The sequence below is a fragment of the Syzygium oleosum genome, unplaced genomic scaffold, assembly GCF_021117445.2.
Source record: "Syzygium oleosum isolate NSW1041296 unplaced genomic scaffold, Sole_v2.1 Sole_v2.14, whole genome shotgun sequence".
Lineage (NCBI taxonomy): Eukaryota > Viridiplantae > Streptophyta > Magnoliopsida > Myrtales > Myrtaceae > Syzygium > Syzygium oleosum.
Genome location: NW_026607498.1, coordinates 216,069 through 232,684, shown reverse-complemented (window position 1 = coordinate 232,684; position 16,616 = coordinate 216,069). Strand labels below are relative to the sequence as shown.

The 16,616-nt window shown below is 39.0% G+C and overlaps 2 protein-coding genes across 3 annotated transcripts; both read left to right on the top strand.

Moving 5' to 3' along the window:
- Positions 1-475: 475 nt before the first annotated feature.
- Positions 476-1,723, top strand: LOC130139909 (probable aspartyl protease At4g16563). Its single transcript, XM_056317906.1, has one exon. The coding sequence runs from the start codon at positions 476-478 to the stop codon at positions 1,721-1,723; it is 1,248 nt and encodes a 415-aa protein (XP_056173881.1).
- Positions 1,724-10,958: 9,235 nt separating this feature from the next.
- Positions 10,959-14,942, top strand: LOC115693652 (uncharacterized). Of its 2 annotated transcripts, none has more exons than XM_030620685.2 (6): positions 10,959-11,301; positions 12,242-12,393; positions 13,154-13,264; positions 13,344-13,485; positions 13,673-13,944; positions 14,511-14,942. In XM_030620685.2, exons 1-6 carry the CDS (start codon positions 11,020-11,022, stop codon positions 14,755-14,757), a joined length of 1,206 nt encoding a protein of 401 aa, XP_030476545.1. In that variant the 5' UTR covers positions 10,959-11,019; the 3' UTR covers positions 14,758-14,942. The 2 variants fall into 2 exon arrangements, with proteins under 2 accessions (XP_030476545.1, XP_056173530.1); XM_056317555.1 differs by having other exon boundaries at positions 14,588-14,816.
- The last annotated feature ends 1,674 nt before the right edge of the window (positions 14,943-16,616 follow it).

The following is a 16,616-nucleotide window of genomic DNA, read 5'->3' as shown; positions in this document are numbered from 1 at the left end:
TTGAAATGAATTGTTTAATTAAACCATTAGCTCAATCTACAATGCCACGGTAATGGTATCGTACATCATGTGATATAAATGTTACACAAAATCAATTTTCCTAGGCGATTGAAATGAATGGTTTAATTAAACAGGCAGCTTCATCTTCTGTGTGCGTGCAATACGTGTTTCTTCGGTTACCTCATCTCAAAATCCTTGGGCTATCACTACACCACCTCTCTATAAATAAGGGTTCTTGGAATAGCATCAGCATAGTTGTCTAAACAAAGAAGAGCTCAAGATGGCATATAAGCCTACATACTTTTCCTTACTTCTCCTGATTTCTTATGTATTTCCTACTTCCAACAAGTGCTTCTGCTTTGCAAGTGAGGAAAACCCTAGTTCACTCGTGCTAGGTCTGAGAAGTTCCCGAACCGAGCTTCCATCACGGAAAGCTTCACCTTATTCGAGAAGAAAGACCCTGGAAATGCAAGACATGGTGGAGCCTCTAAGAGAAGCTCGAGATGGTTACCTCATATCTCTCAACATAGGAACACCCTCCCAAGTCATTCAAGTATATTTAGATACCGGTAGTGATCTCACATGGGTTCCATGCGGGAACTTGTCTTTTGATTGCATGGATTGTGATGATTATAGGAACGACAAACTGAATGCCGCTTTCTCTCCATCTTATTCCTCATCAACACTTAGAGACACTTGCTCTAGCCGGTTTTGCACAGATGTTCATAGCTCAGATAACCCATATGACCCGTGCATCATTGCTGGATGCTCATTATCGACTATCCTCAAGGGCACATGCGCTTGGCCATGCCCCTCCTTTGCCTACACTTACGGTGCGGGCGGGATCGTCGCCGGGATATTGACTAGGGATACTATCAGGGTTCATAGTGCTAACCCTAATGTTGTAAGGGAAATTCCAAATTTTGCGTTTGGGTGTGTCGGGTCCACCTACCATGAGCCGATGGGGCTTGCGGGGTTTGGGAGGGGATCTCTTTCTCTTCCTTCTCAATTAGGGTTCCTCCAAAAGGGCTTTTCCCATTGCTTCTTGGCGTTCAAGTATGCAAACAACCCCAACATCTCAAGCCCTCTAGTCATAGGAGATGTGGCCATAGCCCCAAAGGGAGACTTGCAGTTCACCCCAATGATGAATAGTCCAATTTACCCCAATTACTACTACATCGGTCTCGAGGGCATCACGGTGGGGAACACAAGCGTGACCACCGCGCCTAATAATCTGCGAGAGTTCGACTCTCAAGGGAACGGGGGTCTATTGATAGACTCGGGAACCACGTACACCCACTTGCCGGAACCGTTCTATTCACAGCTTCTCTCCATCCTAGAGTTAGCAATAAGTTACCCGAGGGCCAACGAAGTGGAGGCACGAAGCGGATTCGATCTTTGCTACAAGGTTCCATGTCCCAACAACACTAACCCAATGAATGATGACCTCCCTCCAATCACACTCCATTTCTTGAACAATGTGGCCTTGTTGCTTCCTCATGGGAATAGCTTCTATGCAATGAGAGCTCCAATCAACTCAAGTGTGGTCAAGTGCTTGTTGTTCCAGAGAATGGATGATGGTGATGGACCAGCTGGGGTTTTTGGGAGCTTCCAACAACAAAATGTGGAGGTTGTGTATGACTTGGAGAATGGAAGGTTGGGTTTTCAGCCAATGGATTGTGCATTGGCTGCTTCTTCACAAGGACTACTTCACAAAGGCTAAAATTCACTCACTCTCTCTCTCCCTCTCCCTCTCTGCCGCTCCCTCTCTGCCTTTCCGCTTGGTTAGTTAATGGCAGTTCTTGCTGTTGGCTAGGTGTGGGGCTCTTTCTCTTGCATGATTACGAGGATCAAGAATTGAATAATATGTTGTAACATGTCTTTTTTTCGATTTCGTTCTGTTGAACTTTGTTTGTGTGTGAGTTGTGTGGCTTTAATGAAATAAACAAGAAGAATGAGCTGGATATATTCTTGTTGCTTGTGTGCCCAAGAATATATTGAGGTGGAATGGAAGGTACTCTTATGTTTTTATTCGTATTGCTTTTAATCTTGGTGCACTTTTCATATGGGTACCCACATCTAGCAAGGAAGAAAAAGTATTAGCAAAGTAACCTAAAACAGCCACAATAAAGTACCTTTTCCTTGCAAGTTTTAGTAGTCTGAGTCTGATATCTGCACTTGATCCTAGTTTGATTGCAAATTTTTAATTTGTCTCCATTTGGATCACCTAATTTATAGAAATTATGATTTTCGTACCTATCATTGTGCTTTGTTCTGCAACTAAATTAACATTCACCCGCGGTCTCGAATAACAAAAAAACTATAAACTAACAATCAAAATATATTAATACAGCTCGATATAATCATAGTAGTACTACTATCAGAAATTTCAAATTTGTGCTCTTTTAGAATCATAATGTCGCGAGGCAACAGTTTGAAAAGATACGTAGAAATATTTTATAAATGTACTTAGAATGATGGATCTACCGTCTCGTCAAAGTATAGCTTCAATCACATTCAATACACTAATTAGATATTGTTAGTAAGAATCGAGGATAATAATTTCAAGGCAGTAGTTTATGTGAGTATATACATTCCAAGTTAATCCTAGATAGTAATTTAAAATATATATTAAAATGACATATCGGAACTGTCAAGGATTAAGTCATAGGTTAATACCACAAAAAATCCCAAACTGGTACACCTGTGATAAATTTATCCTAAATTAATTTTTTTATCACAAAAAACCCCAAATTAGTACACCTGTGGCAAATTTACCGTCAGTAAAATTGGATTAATTTCACGAAAGATCACAAATTAATAAACTTGTTACAAACGGAGGGACAAAACCCCAAACCGATATACCCGTCAACTGTTACATGTCATCCAACTCAACAAATTGACAGTAAAATTTAAACGAAACTATCATAAGGTAAATTTGTTACAGGTGTACCAGTTTAAGGTTTTTCATGGTATTAACCCTTAAGTCATTACTTACTTATATTTTCTACATGAAAAAAATTTGGATTCAAGTTTTATATTATAAGAAAGTGCACTCTACATTAAACTATGGTTGTCAAAATACATAATTACGTTATGAATTATTCAGATTAATGGTCGTTTATTAAAACATCTCCAGATGTGATCCTCGTTAAATTACATAAAATGTGTATTGATAGTCTAAACTAACCTCGATAAGTTCACGTAAACATGTCGCCACTAATAATCTATTAATCACTAAAGATTACAATCCAATTACCACTCCAAGAAATCGAAGGTCTAAAACAAAAGAACTGATAAGTTGCTAAAACTTGCTAACGTTGCAAGTCATTGAAACACATGGAAGAAATATAAGTAGATGCTCAACTTGACTAGTTAGACCAATTTTTCATCTTCATCTTCATCCTATAAAGAAATATATGTAAGCTGCAGTAACAGTTAGTTTTGAAGCTCTTAAAAGAATTTCATAGAATGTGGTTATAATATGAAAAAAAGAGAGTAGAATTAAGCACTTAAAATAAGATCGTTGAAGCCCAAAACTTACTTAACAACACCACACTAATCTAATGGAAGGATATAAATAACAAGATCTCTCGCTTTCGAGCATCAGTTATATGTACTTGACCTCGAACTAGTAATTTTCTTGCATTATGAAGCGAACTATTTACCTCAGTCATTGAAGGCAAGGCTTAGCGATTCTTCATGATGTCATTCTTTCACTCCTCGAATAGAACCGAAACTTGTTTGGAATCAATGCTTTCGATCTGACTCTGTATTGATTCAATCGTGCCTTGAAGCTCCTCAATCTTTTCGTTCGCTACCTACATGGATTTTGAGGCCTGATCTGCCCGTCTAGTCTCCTCTTGAACTTTCTTTTCTGCAAATTCACATATCTTTCTACCGGAAGTAGCTTTCCAGATTTTTGGACCCCCACCGCTGCCATGAATACATCTTGATTTCTCTCCAGCCCAAGAACTTTCTCAAGCATCTCATCATCATCCATTGCAATATCTCCACTTCCTTGAGCTTTCTCTAGATCATTTAAGTTGATGCCAATAAACATGTCGTCGCCTCTTTTTGAACTATTATCCCACGTCACTTGATAACGAATCCTCAATTCTCTCTATATTCATGTAGTCTTCCTTCACCTATTAGCTTAAACTTTTGAGTTGGGCATTTTAAGATAGTATCAGACCTATTATAGATTGAGGAAGCGCCCATTGAGTTTATAACAAGGTGGTGGTTGTAGTAACATTACGTCCTGCCAAGTGCTATTACGCCACTTCCTTTTGCAAAACCGACACCACCATAACAAGGTGGTGGTTGTAGTAACATTACGTCCTTCTGAGTGCTATTACGCCATTTCCTTTTGCAAAACTGACACCACCATTAGACTCACCACCCTCAAAAGAACAAGACCTTGAAATTTCATCACCATCCGTGCCCCATGCCGTTACGCTCCGCCACATCTCGGATTCACCAACCTTGACACCTTTCGATGCTATTCCAACACTTTCGGTATCCTTTCGTGAATGTGTGTCCACCCTCAGAGTGGTGTAAAAATATTATCTCACATCGCTTAACAATGGGTCATAAATGCTCTTTATATTCATGTGGCTTCCCTCCACTTATTAGCTTAAGTTTTTGGGTTGGACTTTTGAACAGTCTCCTTCATCAAATTCATCTTCACCTAAATTATGGGAAAATTTTCCAAAAAGTTTGAAACCTATTGCACTTTTGCCAATTGAGTCATGAACATTCTCAAGTTTTGAAACTGATTCCATCATGTCAATTTTGCCCAAAAATCGCTGACGTGGACACTGGTTGTCCTATGTGACACGACCAGCATTGACATACAATTTTAATTTTTCTTTTCATTTGTTTTCATTTTTTTATTTTATTTTCTTTCCTTCCCCTCTTTTTCCAAACCCAGCCGACCATCGCTGGCCACAAGCAATGGCCTCCATGCCCTCGACTGGCCACAAGCAATGGCCTCCATGCCCTTGCCCGCCTGCCACAGTCGAGGGTGTCAGGCCCTCCCCCAAATCTAGCAAGGGCATCGCAGCCCTCATCGACCAAGGTTTGGAAAAAGAAGGGAGCGAAACAAATAAGAAAAAAGAAAATAAAAGAAAAGGAAGGGAAAAAAGAAAAAAAATAATTAAAAATAAAAATAAAATATTATAAAAAAAATATCCATGTCAATGCTAACCGTGTCACGTAGGATATCCAGTGTTCATGTCAAAGAATTTTGGCCAAATGGAATCAGTCGGAAAAATGTAAAAAGGTTTAGGACTCCATTGGCAAAATTAAAAGATTTAAGACTGAATTAGGAAAAGTGCAATAGATTTATGACTTTTTGATTAATTTTCCCTATGAACTATTCACATCATAAACATCCCCTTCATGATTGAACCATCGAGTATAATTCTGATCTATCTCAAACTCAAATGAACCTCCTCCCACATTATCACTGAGTTTTTCGAAACTGCATTATTGCATTTGATACAAGGCACAATATCCTACTCCCAATAGTGTTAGAAAATGTAATCTCCAGGAGGAGTCCTACGAATATTGACCCAAATTTTTTCCATTTATCACCCAGAAAAGAAAATCTAGTAATTTAGTTAGTACAAAAGATCTTCAAATATGTTGATGTTAACAATTTCTCAAACACCACCACAACAATTTGAATAAAACCTAATCGTGTCTGCTCACACTACAATTCCAGAAGGAAACAATTGACAAAGAAAGAGTTTTTGCAATGGCAAATAACATTTTGCAGCTTAACAAAATGACAGAGTAACAAAACTAACTCAAATTGATCACAAACGCCCACTAATTCCCATTATTGGACCTATTTCAATGGCCAAAATTTTAAAAAAAAATCCTATTTTTCTCATTCATAGAGAGAGAGAGAGAGAGAGAGAGAGAGAGAGAGAGAGAGAGAGGTGTCTTTGCATATCAGGAGTAGGCTAAAGTGAGATTACTATTTTGCATGATTTAGAGATGGAAACAGCGACACGTTTTGAGAGAAAGAAAGAAGAGTTGCAAATCTTAAAGGAAGTCTTTTGTGTACTCAAGTAGGAACACTGCACTCTTGCTTGCCCTTTCGCAGGCGGTAGTAGGCAAGGTATCGAGAACGAAAAAAAAAATGCAAAGTATAGTTGAATGGTAACATTTCTCTTTGCCTAGGAGAAGATGTGGGTTCGATTCCTGCTATCTGCCCAAGTTAAAGTAATGTAGTTAATGATCTACCCGTTACCACTATATCACTCTATTAAATAATCACACTGAAAATATTTCCTTGTTTTTTCATACATAACTTCCCATCACACGTGTCTCGACACTAGTGGATAATTAAGAAAAATTTTAATTTTATTTAAGGCTGGTCACAAACATACACTTTTCGTTAATGTTGATATCTTCCTGATTGTTCATGTGATAGGACAAGGCAATATCCGAATTTATACTTGTGATTCACCATATAGGAAACAAAACATGAGAAAATCTAAAGATGCTTATCTTATATGGTTTGAAAAGTCATGTTTTATTTCACCCCTGATCGGATGTCACGTTTTATCTTTTATGGTCCGGAAGTCATATTTTATTCTATCTTTTGGTTGGTGAATTATAAATATAGACATCGCTCATAATTAAGTTTGTGCATGCGAGTATATCCGTAACCTATCACTCACTAGTCAAAAGCAGGAGAAAATTTCTCCGTCAAAAGGAGGAGGAAGATATAGCCGAGTTCAAAGGACCAATTACCCAAATTATGCAATAGGGTAATCCCGAGCTGATATTAAAAGCTTTGTGGGTAATTACTTAAAAGTGAAACTCTAGCAATTTCCTTGTGACATTATTGGCATATTTGGTGTTATTGTCTAGTACATGTAGATAACTGTATAGGGAAAATTGTTAAAAAAGTTTTAAACCTATTGCACTTTTGCCAATTCAATTATAAACATTTTAATTCCGTTAATTGAGTCTTAAACCTTTTCATATTTTGTCAATTAAGTCTATCCATCCAATTTTAACAGGAAATAGTTGACATGGACCGGCACCGACGTGGACAATTTTTAATATTTTATCGATTTTTTTAATTTTTTTCTTTTCCTTTTCTTTTATCAAGTTCGGCAAAGATCGCCAGACAACCCTCTCTGGTCACAAGCAAGGGCGAGGGTTGTGACTAGGAGTGTGCAAAAAACCCAGGACCGTCCAGGACCGCCCGGGACCGGACCGGGACCGGACCGGAACCGGTGGTTCCCAAGGGGACCGGTCCGGTTCCCGATTCCAATTTTTTGGAACCGGTGGGTATCGGTCTGGTTCCCGATTCTCAATGTGGAACCGCCCACCCGAACTGGACCGGTAATATAATAATAATATATTTATTTTTTAAAATTTTAATTAAAAAAATCTGACCAAAAAAAATAAAAAAACGTAACTAGACACTCATAACTCTCTGCTCTCTTATCTCTGGACACTCATTTGATGGGTACCCACTTGATTTATGGATGATGTGGTTAATAGAACCGATCATAGTATAGGAATTGTATGGAAAATTATGTTCTTTTCTTTTTGTTCTGTTGATCCGATGTTGGTCCACATATTTTTTTTTTATTTGTCCAGGAAAACTTGGTGGGACCGGTTCCATGGACCCGCCCGAGAACCGGACAGGACCGGCTGTCCGGTTCCCGGGCGGGTCCATGGAACCGATGGGCGATCCTCGGTCCCAAAATTGAGGACCAACACTGTGCGGGTTGGTCCTAGGGTTAGGGGGTGGACCGGCCCAACCCGGACCATGCTCACCCCTAGTTGTGACCCTCGCCCAGACCTTGTAAGAGTCGCGAAGCCCTTGTCCACGGTTGGCTAGGGCTTTTCGGCCCTTGCCAGATTTGGGCAAGGGCCATGACACTCGCCGGACTTGGAAGAAGAAGAAGAAGAAAAAGAAAAGGAAAGAAAGAAAAAATAGAAATTATTAAAAATTATCCACGTCAGAGCCAGCTGGGCCATGCCATGTAGGACAGTTAGCGTCTATGTCAGCAATTTCCGGTTAAATTGGCCGGATGGACTCAATTGACAAAACGTGAAAGGCTTTAGGACTCAATTGATAAAATTGAAAATGTTTATGACAAAATTGACAAAAGTGTAATAAATTTAGGACTTTTTGGACAATTTTCCCTAAATCTATATGAAACATTGAATTTGATGAATTCAGTATCGAACTGTCAAATTTAATGGCACAAATAAATTTAGAGTCCATGCCCCTACTCTACTTAAATAACTTCTCGATTTCCATAATTGAAGCTCTTGTGAGTTTGTGTCTTTGTAGAATTACGAAGTAACCACATGTTTTACAAAGGTCTGGACCGTCGATATAAACGAAAAACGTATTTTCCTTCGGTATACACTGAGCATGGAAAAAAACTTATTTTTACATGCAGGGCTCAAACAATACATACACATATTATCATCTTTAGTGGCTAAGCACATTTCATAGGCCAGCACGAAAAAAAAAAAAAAGCACACACATATCTGTGTAAAAAATGTAAATCTCTTTATAAAATAAAGCAAACCCGAAAAAAAAAATTATTTAATCTCAAATTTTCGCTTCGAATTTCACATGGTACCTACACTAGATATTAAAAAAAAACGATAATTGTGTATTACTAAACAATGGACGAAATAGTAATGTGAACAAATTCTTTTATTTATCAAATATATCTCTCCCATGTAGATTCTAAATTTAAATAAATTTCTTGAAATAACTCAAATTGCATTTTTCCTTTCCTTCATAACTATTATTTCCACAATTTGCACAGGCATAGCTTGTGCTGTTTTTGCTGTTATTAATGAAGAAGAGAAAAGGGAAAAGAAAGAGTAATTTGACTGCTTTAAGGAATTTAATTGAAATAATTACAATTGGAGGAAGATATCTAAGTTTAGAATCTACGAGAGATTTAAACAATCGTTTGATTTTTTTGTGGGTCTTTTTAAACTGTCATTCGTCCATTGTCTAGAAATATATGGTACCAATCAGGGATGATAAAATGCTAGGTATCCACGCCAATGAATTCATATACTAAGTAATATAGTAGACTGTAATTCAGCCCGATAATTGGGTTATATTTAACTTTCAACTACAAAAATTGAGATTTGACCTATATTATTATTATACAAAGTAAGGGTGAATTCCCTAAAAAACCCTGAACTTTAGGTCAAGTCCCAAATTTGCTCCGTACTTTTTTTATCTAAAAAAAACCCCAAACTTTAGATCTAGTTCCAAATTTGGCCCAAACTTTTTTTTTGTTTCAGAAAAAGTCCCAAACTTTAAGTTTAGTCCCAAATCAGCCCCGGATTTTGTTTTGTGTAAAAAAATCAGCAAATTTCAATTTATTTTCAAAAATATACCTCCGCGATCCAGTTCCAACTTGACGTAGCACTTCCATGTCGATAAAAGATCCACATCAACAAAGTAATGTGGCGATAGGTTCAAACTGATATCGCATTTCCACTTTGATAACAAATTCAACCCAATAAAAATTGTTGAAATTCTCCAAAATAAAACCATTCTAGAATATTAAAGTTAGGGACGATAGAAAATCCATCCAAAAAAACTTTTTTAAATTTAAAAAAAAAAGAAACCTAATTTTTAGGTTCAGTCCAAATTTGCTACGAACTTTTCTTTGTCTAAAAAAAAGCCCCATTACCTTATTGATGTGGATTTGTTATTGACGTGGAAGCGCCACGTCAAGTTAGGACTTGATCACGGGGGTATATTTTTGAAAATAAATTGAATTTTGGTGATTTTTTTACACAAAACAAAATTCGGGGCAGAATTGGGACTGGACTTAAAGTTTTGAGTTTTCTCTGAGATTAAAAAAAATTCGAGACAGATTTGGAACTAGATCTAAAGTTTAGGGTGTTTTCTTAAACAAAAAAAAAGTTCAGGGCTAATCTGAGACTTGACATAAAGTTTGTGGTTTTTAAGGGAATTAGGCCTAAAAGTAAAGAGTACATGCTATTTTTTTTTTTGGAAAAATACCACAAAAACCCCAAACTGGTACATTTGTGATAAATTTACCCTAAATCATACCCAAAACTGGTATACTTGTAACAAATTTACCATCTATTAGTTTCTATTAAATTTTACCGTCAAATTTATAAGTTGGATGATACATGATAGTTAATGGGTGTATCAGTTTAGGATTTTACCCACCTGTTTGTTATAGGTTTTGCCAGTTTATGATTTTCCGTGATATTAATCCAATTTAACGGATGGTATATTTGTCACAAGTGTATTAGTTTTGGGGTTTTTGATTGTCAAAAAATTAGTTTAAGGTAAATTTGTTACAGGTGTATCAATTTAGGGATTTTTCGTAATTTGTCACTAGTGTACCAGTTTTGAGTTTTTCGTGGTATTAACCCTTTTTTTTTTGTCAAAAGAGTGCTTGCTACTTTAAAAGGTTCTTATCCATTCTCTTTTCACATTATATCATCATTGGTTACTTATTTTAGAGACATTAAATTCGTTAATAATAAGTAAGTCAATAGTTCTATTAGATGCTCCCATATTTCAAAACTAAAATTTAAATGATTTCTATCCTAAAATAGCATTCCTGAAAAATTCCGAATCTTGAAATATGTTTACCCTTCGGTGTATATTTGTATGATTTTTTGTATGATGTATTTTTATCAATAATTTAGATTATTCAAGTGATTTTCAGAATACGACGATTTCGCCTAATATTTGATATTTGATATGTCAATGTTTTTGCATACACGTATCGCCTGTACACATGTCTTAGTATATACTAATCTAATTGGAATAGTTAATTAAAATCTAGCATTATTACTAAAAAACATATGGTCGGCCAGCATAAAATTTAAAAAATTAAAAATTAAAAACTACAAAAATCGAATCTTATTGATTATTATTATTATTATTATTACAGACACATTACCTGCACGGACGGTGTTCACTGTTTCAAAGCGCTCGCGAAAAGTCAACGGGCGACCATGTCGTCGTCCTCCTCGTACCTGTCATCGAGGCCCTCCGCAGCTCACCGGCGGACCCAGCCCCCGAACGCCGGCGGAGCCGCCGCCGCCCTCCACCGCGACGCCGCCGCGGATCCCGCTCCGAACCCACTTCCCCTTTTCCGGTTCGTCTCCTTCGGGCTCATCGTTTTCCTCGGAATCCTCCAGTTCTTGCCGGCGACACACGTTCGACACCCCGCCGATCCTCACAGAAATTGGTTTCCCATCGAAAACTTCCTGAACGAATCCCACTCCTTTTCCCCAGTAAAGCTCCTTTCTTTTTCTCTTTGAATATATGTATGCTTGTTTTTTAGTTGGAATGGACATAGCAATGTTGTTTTTTACTTGCTCTGTTATGATGTCTAGCCATAAGCTGGTTCCATTCAAACAGTGTCTGGCAAGTTTATGACCTGTTCATGACTCTTCAGTGGTTGAATATGGTGTGTTGTTTTCTGGGATTTCTAGTGAATAGTTGGGTTGGATGCTTCCTTTTCCTTTTGTTAAACTTGAGTTTGATGGGTCATTGCATTTTCCTTTAGAGTCTGATTACTGTCCATGAAGTGCTCGTTCTAATGTTCCAAATGTTAAAAAATGAGTTTTAGGTGGCCCAAACGACAAGATCATGACTCTGGAGTTGCCAGTAATAAGTTATCCACAATGTCTCTTCAGAATCCAGGATATATGATCACGCCGAACGTGCTAGACAGATAATGATATAGCATAATGTGTTAATGGCGACAAGTAGAGTAACGACCACACTCGCCTATACATGATAATAGTTATTGATGTTCAAGGTTGTATTTTTAGGGTAAATTGGAGTGTTGACACATGAATTTGGATGGCTGATGCTTAAGTCGTCTGTGCTCTAGTTTTTGGATAGCAGACAAATACAGGTGTATTCCATGGTTATTGCTTGAGATTACTCCTGTTTAAAGACGGTAGTGTCTGTTGTATCCTGTTTTACTCGTCATTCAAACAAATCAAATAAATATCTTGAAACTGCTCCTTTATACACTGACAAGTTCAAAAGCAGTTTCATCATCGATGCAGTATTTGCTTTTGTTTTCATCTGGTATTATATGTATATGAGTCAGAGACAATGGCCTGATTAGCAGGATGGATTTTTGTAGTTCTGATGATTGTTTTTTCAAAGTCTTATTCCATTTGAACTGTTCAAACAAGGCTAACTGATCAGCTTGTGTAGTTGGGCAAGTTTGGGGCTTCTGGTGGAGAAAACGCCAAAGTGATCACATCAAACTATGAAGAGGATGGAATGGTGCATGTTGTTTCTTGGATGGAGTGTCTGGACCTTCGGCTGCTTGCAGTCCTCGCCAATTCAACTTTGACTAGCTCAAGGTATGATGTCCTTGTAACTTGGCATCTTATTGGACATTTATGTATACCATCTTTTGTCTTACCTGAAGCAGGCACTGGGGTCTTTGTTCTTTCAGTGCCCGCCTAAATCATCTGAAAATGCTACTTTTACATATCTTGACTAATATATACTTCTCACCACACTACCATGCTTTTAGTTGTTCAAACATATTTAGAATCACAACTAGATATCTACTATCTGGTTTGAATAGTGTGATGCTACTTTGTTGCCCAATGAGACCAGAGGTCAATGACTTCCATGAAACTTCATCGACATGATTCTTTGTAGCTACTCAGCAGATGTATTCCATTTTGGGTTCTGGAATGAAACCATACCGCATGCATATGATTTGTGACATCTAATCCCACTTTACGTCTGTTAAGTCAAGGAAGATTCTAGATATAACAAATTGTCTATGGCAAGTATAACGCCAGAAAGCAATCATATAGCATTTCATTCTTCCTTGTGATTTGCGACTTTGAATGCTGTATTTCGCCCTAAAAGCAACCAACAAATTCTTTTTTGGGCTGATTTTTGTTGAGCTGCTGTTCATTGAACTTCATCAAATGCTTTTAAATTCTACTGTTTTGGGAAACTAAATTTGGTCAGCATTTAAAAGACTTTCTCCTAGTTAAGCATACTGCAGATTTTCTTGCATAGGCAGTAAATTTCTTTGCAACTGCTAGTAGCTCACACCCCTGGATGGATTCTTGATATTCATACTGATTTTATTGGCTACAGAAATCCAGATTTGATGTATTTTCATTTCTTTATTCCCGGTGGAAGTGAAGACAAGCTATCATTTTATAAGTTAAAGGTGTTGTTCCCAAATTCACATCTAGAAATTCACGGGTAAGTCTTTCCTGATAGTTCATTTTCACATTTCAGCTTTTGGCAGCCTATATGCGAACGTTTCTTTCCGTTATTGTAGGCAGGAGAATATCAAGGAACTAATTACAAATGCCATGTTCCCTTTGGAGCCAAATTACGAGGAATTAGCACCATTTGCAATACAAATAATTCTTCAGTCACTAACGAAGTTCATATATTTCTCATCGGACCTCGTAGTGAAGGTTGGCATGTTTGACCTCTGCTCGTTTCGCTGGCTACTTATTTTCCTCACTTTTGATTGTAAAGTTTGGAGCTGTACACTCTATTTGTATTACTGCTTATTTTGTGGACCTACTTTTGAGTATATAACATGAGCTGTTGTGATTATTCACTTGAGGTGTGCGTATCATTAGAGAGTTTTCATTTCAGGGAAGAGCTGAGGAACTGATTTCTCTTGACTTGCAAAGTTACGGTATTGCTGCAGCAGAGGACTGCTCGAAGAGATTGACTGACTATGTGAAACCAGAAGTCTTGGATGCCATTCAGAGATCAGCTTCAAGGCCCTGGGTATCTGACACACCATACGAAAAGAATGCTTGCATTCCCAATCTAAGTGTGCTCTTAATTGGCACAAGAAATTTGAGAAAAGACTTTCTTCAGGCAGTTTCATGGTGGACTACAGTACTAAATTGGAACAAAAGGTTGGCTTCACTTCACTCTTTTATTGACATGTCTACTGTGTTTAATTTCTGATGATTTAATAATGTATTTTCTTTTTACATCCTTCTCATAGTCACCTAATTTGAGCATCTCTCCTCCCTCTTAAAAATCTATAATCAGAACTCTTTTTCCCCTTACCTAGTATTCATTTGGGACAATTTCAATGAACCGCTTATTAATTATCAGACTACTGGGTTCCTACTTGACTTGTCACTGATGTCCATGAATTGTGCACAAATGTTCTTTGAATGGTTGTTATATGACATTGCTACTTCAAGAAAATTTCAGTAAGTAGGAATATCGGTGGTCCTAAGTTAGATCAAAGTTCAAAACGTTTAAGCTCAGTGTCACACCATACATTATGTGTACACGTAACGAGATTGGCTCGACCAAATTGATCAACTATGAGCACTGCCGGCTTGACCAGAGCTTGGTTTTTCTCTATACATTAGCATATCTCCTTTTATCCAATCAAGTTACATTTTGCAGTAGTACTGTTCTACACGTCCATGTGTTGTGATCTCACGTGCATTTTGTTGATTTGCAGCGCTGGCGAGGGCAACCCTGCCTTATTTTTAACACTCTACCACAATTACTCTAAGCTTTCCTCTTCTTGGTTGTCAGTCGACTATAAAGCGTTACCTGAAAGCATATTAAAGAAGATGGTCATCCCTTATGATGGTCCCAAGAAACTTTGCTCGGCACTTGGAGCTGGATCCACTCTGCAGTTCGAAAGAGGCGAATTATGGAAACAGTACCTTCCTCCGATGTCGTCTCAAATGCTAGGACCGTAGATTTTTCCCAAAGATATGTAGTTCAGGCCTATTGTTGAAAGTTGGGTTTCCGTGCAAAATTTTTTAAGTACCATTGACATGCCGCTATGTGTATGCTTAGTTTGGCTGATGTAATTTAGAACTTAAGAAGATAATGTTTGTTTTCCAACCCAGGTGATTATAGATGATTAAAAGGGTTGCGGTTCCTTCGAGTTTGCACTTCGTTACTCTTTTAATCACTAACTAGAAGTCCAAATAAGAGGTACTGGGGTTTCTCTGAGTGATTAATCAGGCTTTCTGTAGCTTCGTCTCTCTTTGTAAGATGGCAAGGATAATGTCAATGCTATGGGGATCAAAAGGCCTGATATGAAAATCAGGCGACATGAGCCAGAAGCCTGACATGGAATTGAATTTTCAAACTCTACTTAATTTGAACAAGAAAACGTAATTTGTGCGATTGCACAATGAGTAAAAGTTTAGGCTTGTACAATGCCATTGCCTCTGAAAGACAATGATATCCAATATTAAAGACCGTGATAATGTTAAAGGTAATAATAAGATGCGTGACTGCATGCGAAGGCATCTCCATGGGATATGTCCGTTTGAAGTATTACCAGAAGTTTCATACAAAACTCTCATCTCATTACATGTTCATTCATTTAGAAATAAATTGTAGTTCGTCGTATCCTCTGAAAATTCATCATATTACCAGAAGTTTCATACAAAACTCTTATCTTGACCATTAACAGCATCTTATTAACGTAGGTTATGACCACGAATTGCATTCCTCAGCTATCAACTGACTTTCCCCCGACGGCATGTTCTATAGTAAAAATATTAGAACCCAAAACTGGGAGAGAACAAGCTCTCCGTTGAGCCTCTCAGCAATCTTATGAAAGCAAAAAATAAAAGAAAAGGAAAGCGAAAGAAAAATGAAGATTTCGAGATCGAAAAATATTGGAAAATGCAGCTGCTACTCTATGCATCATCGTTTTCTGTGTGATCCATACTTTAAGCAAAGCGCCTAGATCTGGAGAACACAAGAGAACCCAAGTCATAAAATTATTAAATTTTTGGAAATGCAAAAATAAAAACTGACTTATTGTCTTAAAATTTTGGGAAAAAATCACCAAAAACCCCAAACTTTGCCATTTGTGACACATTTACCCCAAACTTTTTTTTGTGACACCAAAAACCCCGAATTTTACTTTTTGTGACACATTTACCCCAATGTATTTAGTCCATGGGCATTTTCGTCTTTTTTGCTTTTTCTTTTTTTTTTTCTTTTTTTTTCCTTTCCGGCGAGGGGGCCCTCGCCGGCGCCGGCGAGGTTCGCCTCGCCCGGGCGAGCGAGGGCGGCCCTCGCCCGACTCGTGCGAGGTCGACCCTCGCGGCGTCGGCGAGGTTCGACCTCGCTCGAGCCGGCGAGGCCGCCCTCGCTCGCCCAGGCGAGGGCGACCCTCGCCGGCGTCCGGCGAGGTCCGCCTCGCCCGGGCGAGCGAGGGCGGCCCTCGCCCGATCTCGGCGAGGTCGACCCTCGCGGCTGTCGGCGAGGGTCGCCTCACCTAGGCGAGCGAGGCGGCCCTCGCCCGACGCCGGCGAGGGCGGCCCCTTGCTGATCGGGCGAGGGCGACCCTCGCCGGCGCCGAGCGAGGGCGGCCCTCGCCAGATCGGGCGAGGGCGACCTCGCCGGCTGCCGAGCGAGGGTCGCCCTCGCCCGATCCGGCAAGGGGCCGCCCTCGCCGGCGTCGGGCGAGGGCCGCCTCGTTCGCCTGTGCGAGTGAGGCGACCCTCGCCCGACGCCGGCGAGGGCCGCCTCGCCGGATCCGGCGAGGGCCGCCTCGCTCGACGCCGGCGAGGGTCGACTCGCCGGACGGGCG

Bases quoted from the DNA above. Each gene is read 5' to 3' on its own strand.
- LOC115693652 (XM_030620685.2), top strand. From the start codon at position 11,020: ATGTCGTCGTCCTCCTCGTACCTGTCATCGAGGCCCTCCGCAGCTCAC. The intron at 13,486-13,672 runs GTTGGCATGTTT...TTTTCATTTCAG, and splicing joins CATCGGACCTCGTAGTGAAG to GGAAGAGCTGAGGAACTGAT. The intron at 13,945-14,510 runs GTTGGCTTCACT...GTTGATTTGCAG, and splicing joins GTACTAAATTGGAACAAAAG to CGCTGGCGAGGGCAACCCTG.
- LOC130139909 (XM_056317906.1), top strand. From the start codon at position 476: ATGGTGGAGCCTCTAAGAGAAGCTCGAGATGGTTACCTCATATCTCTC.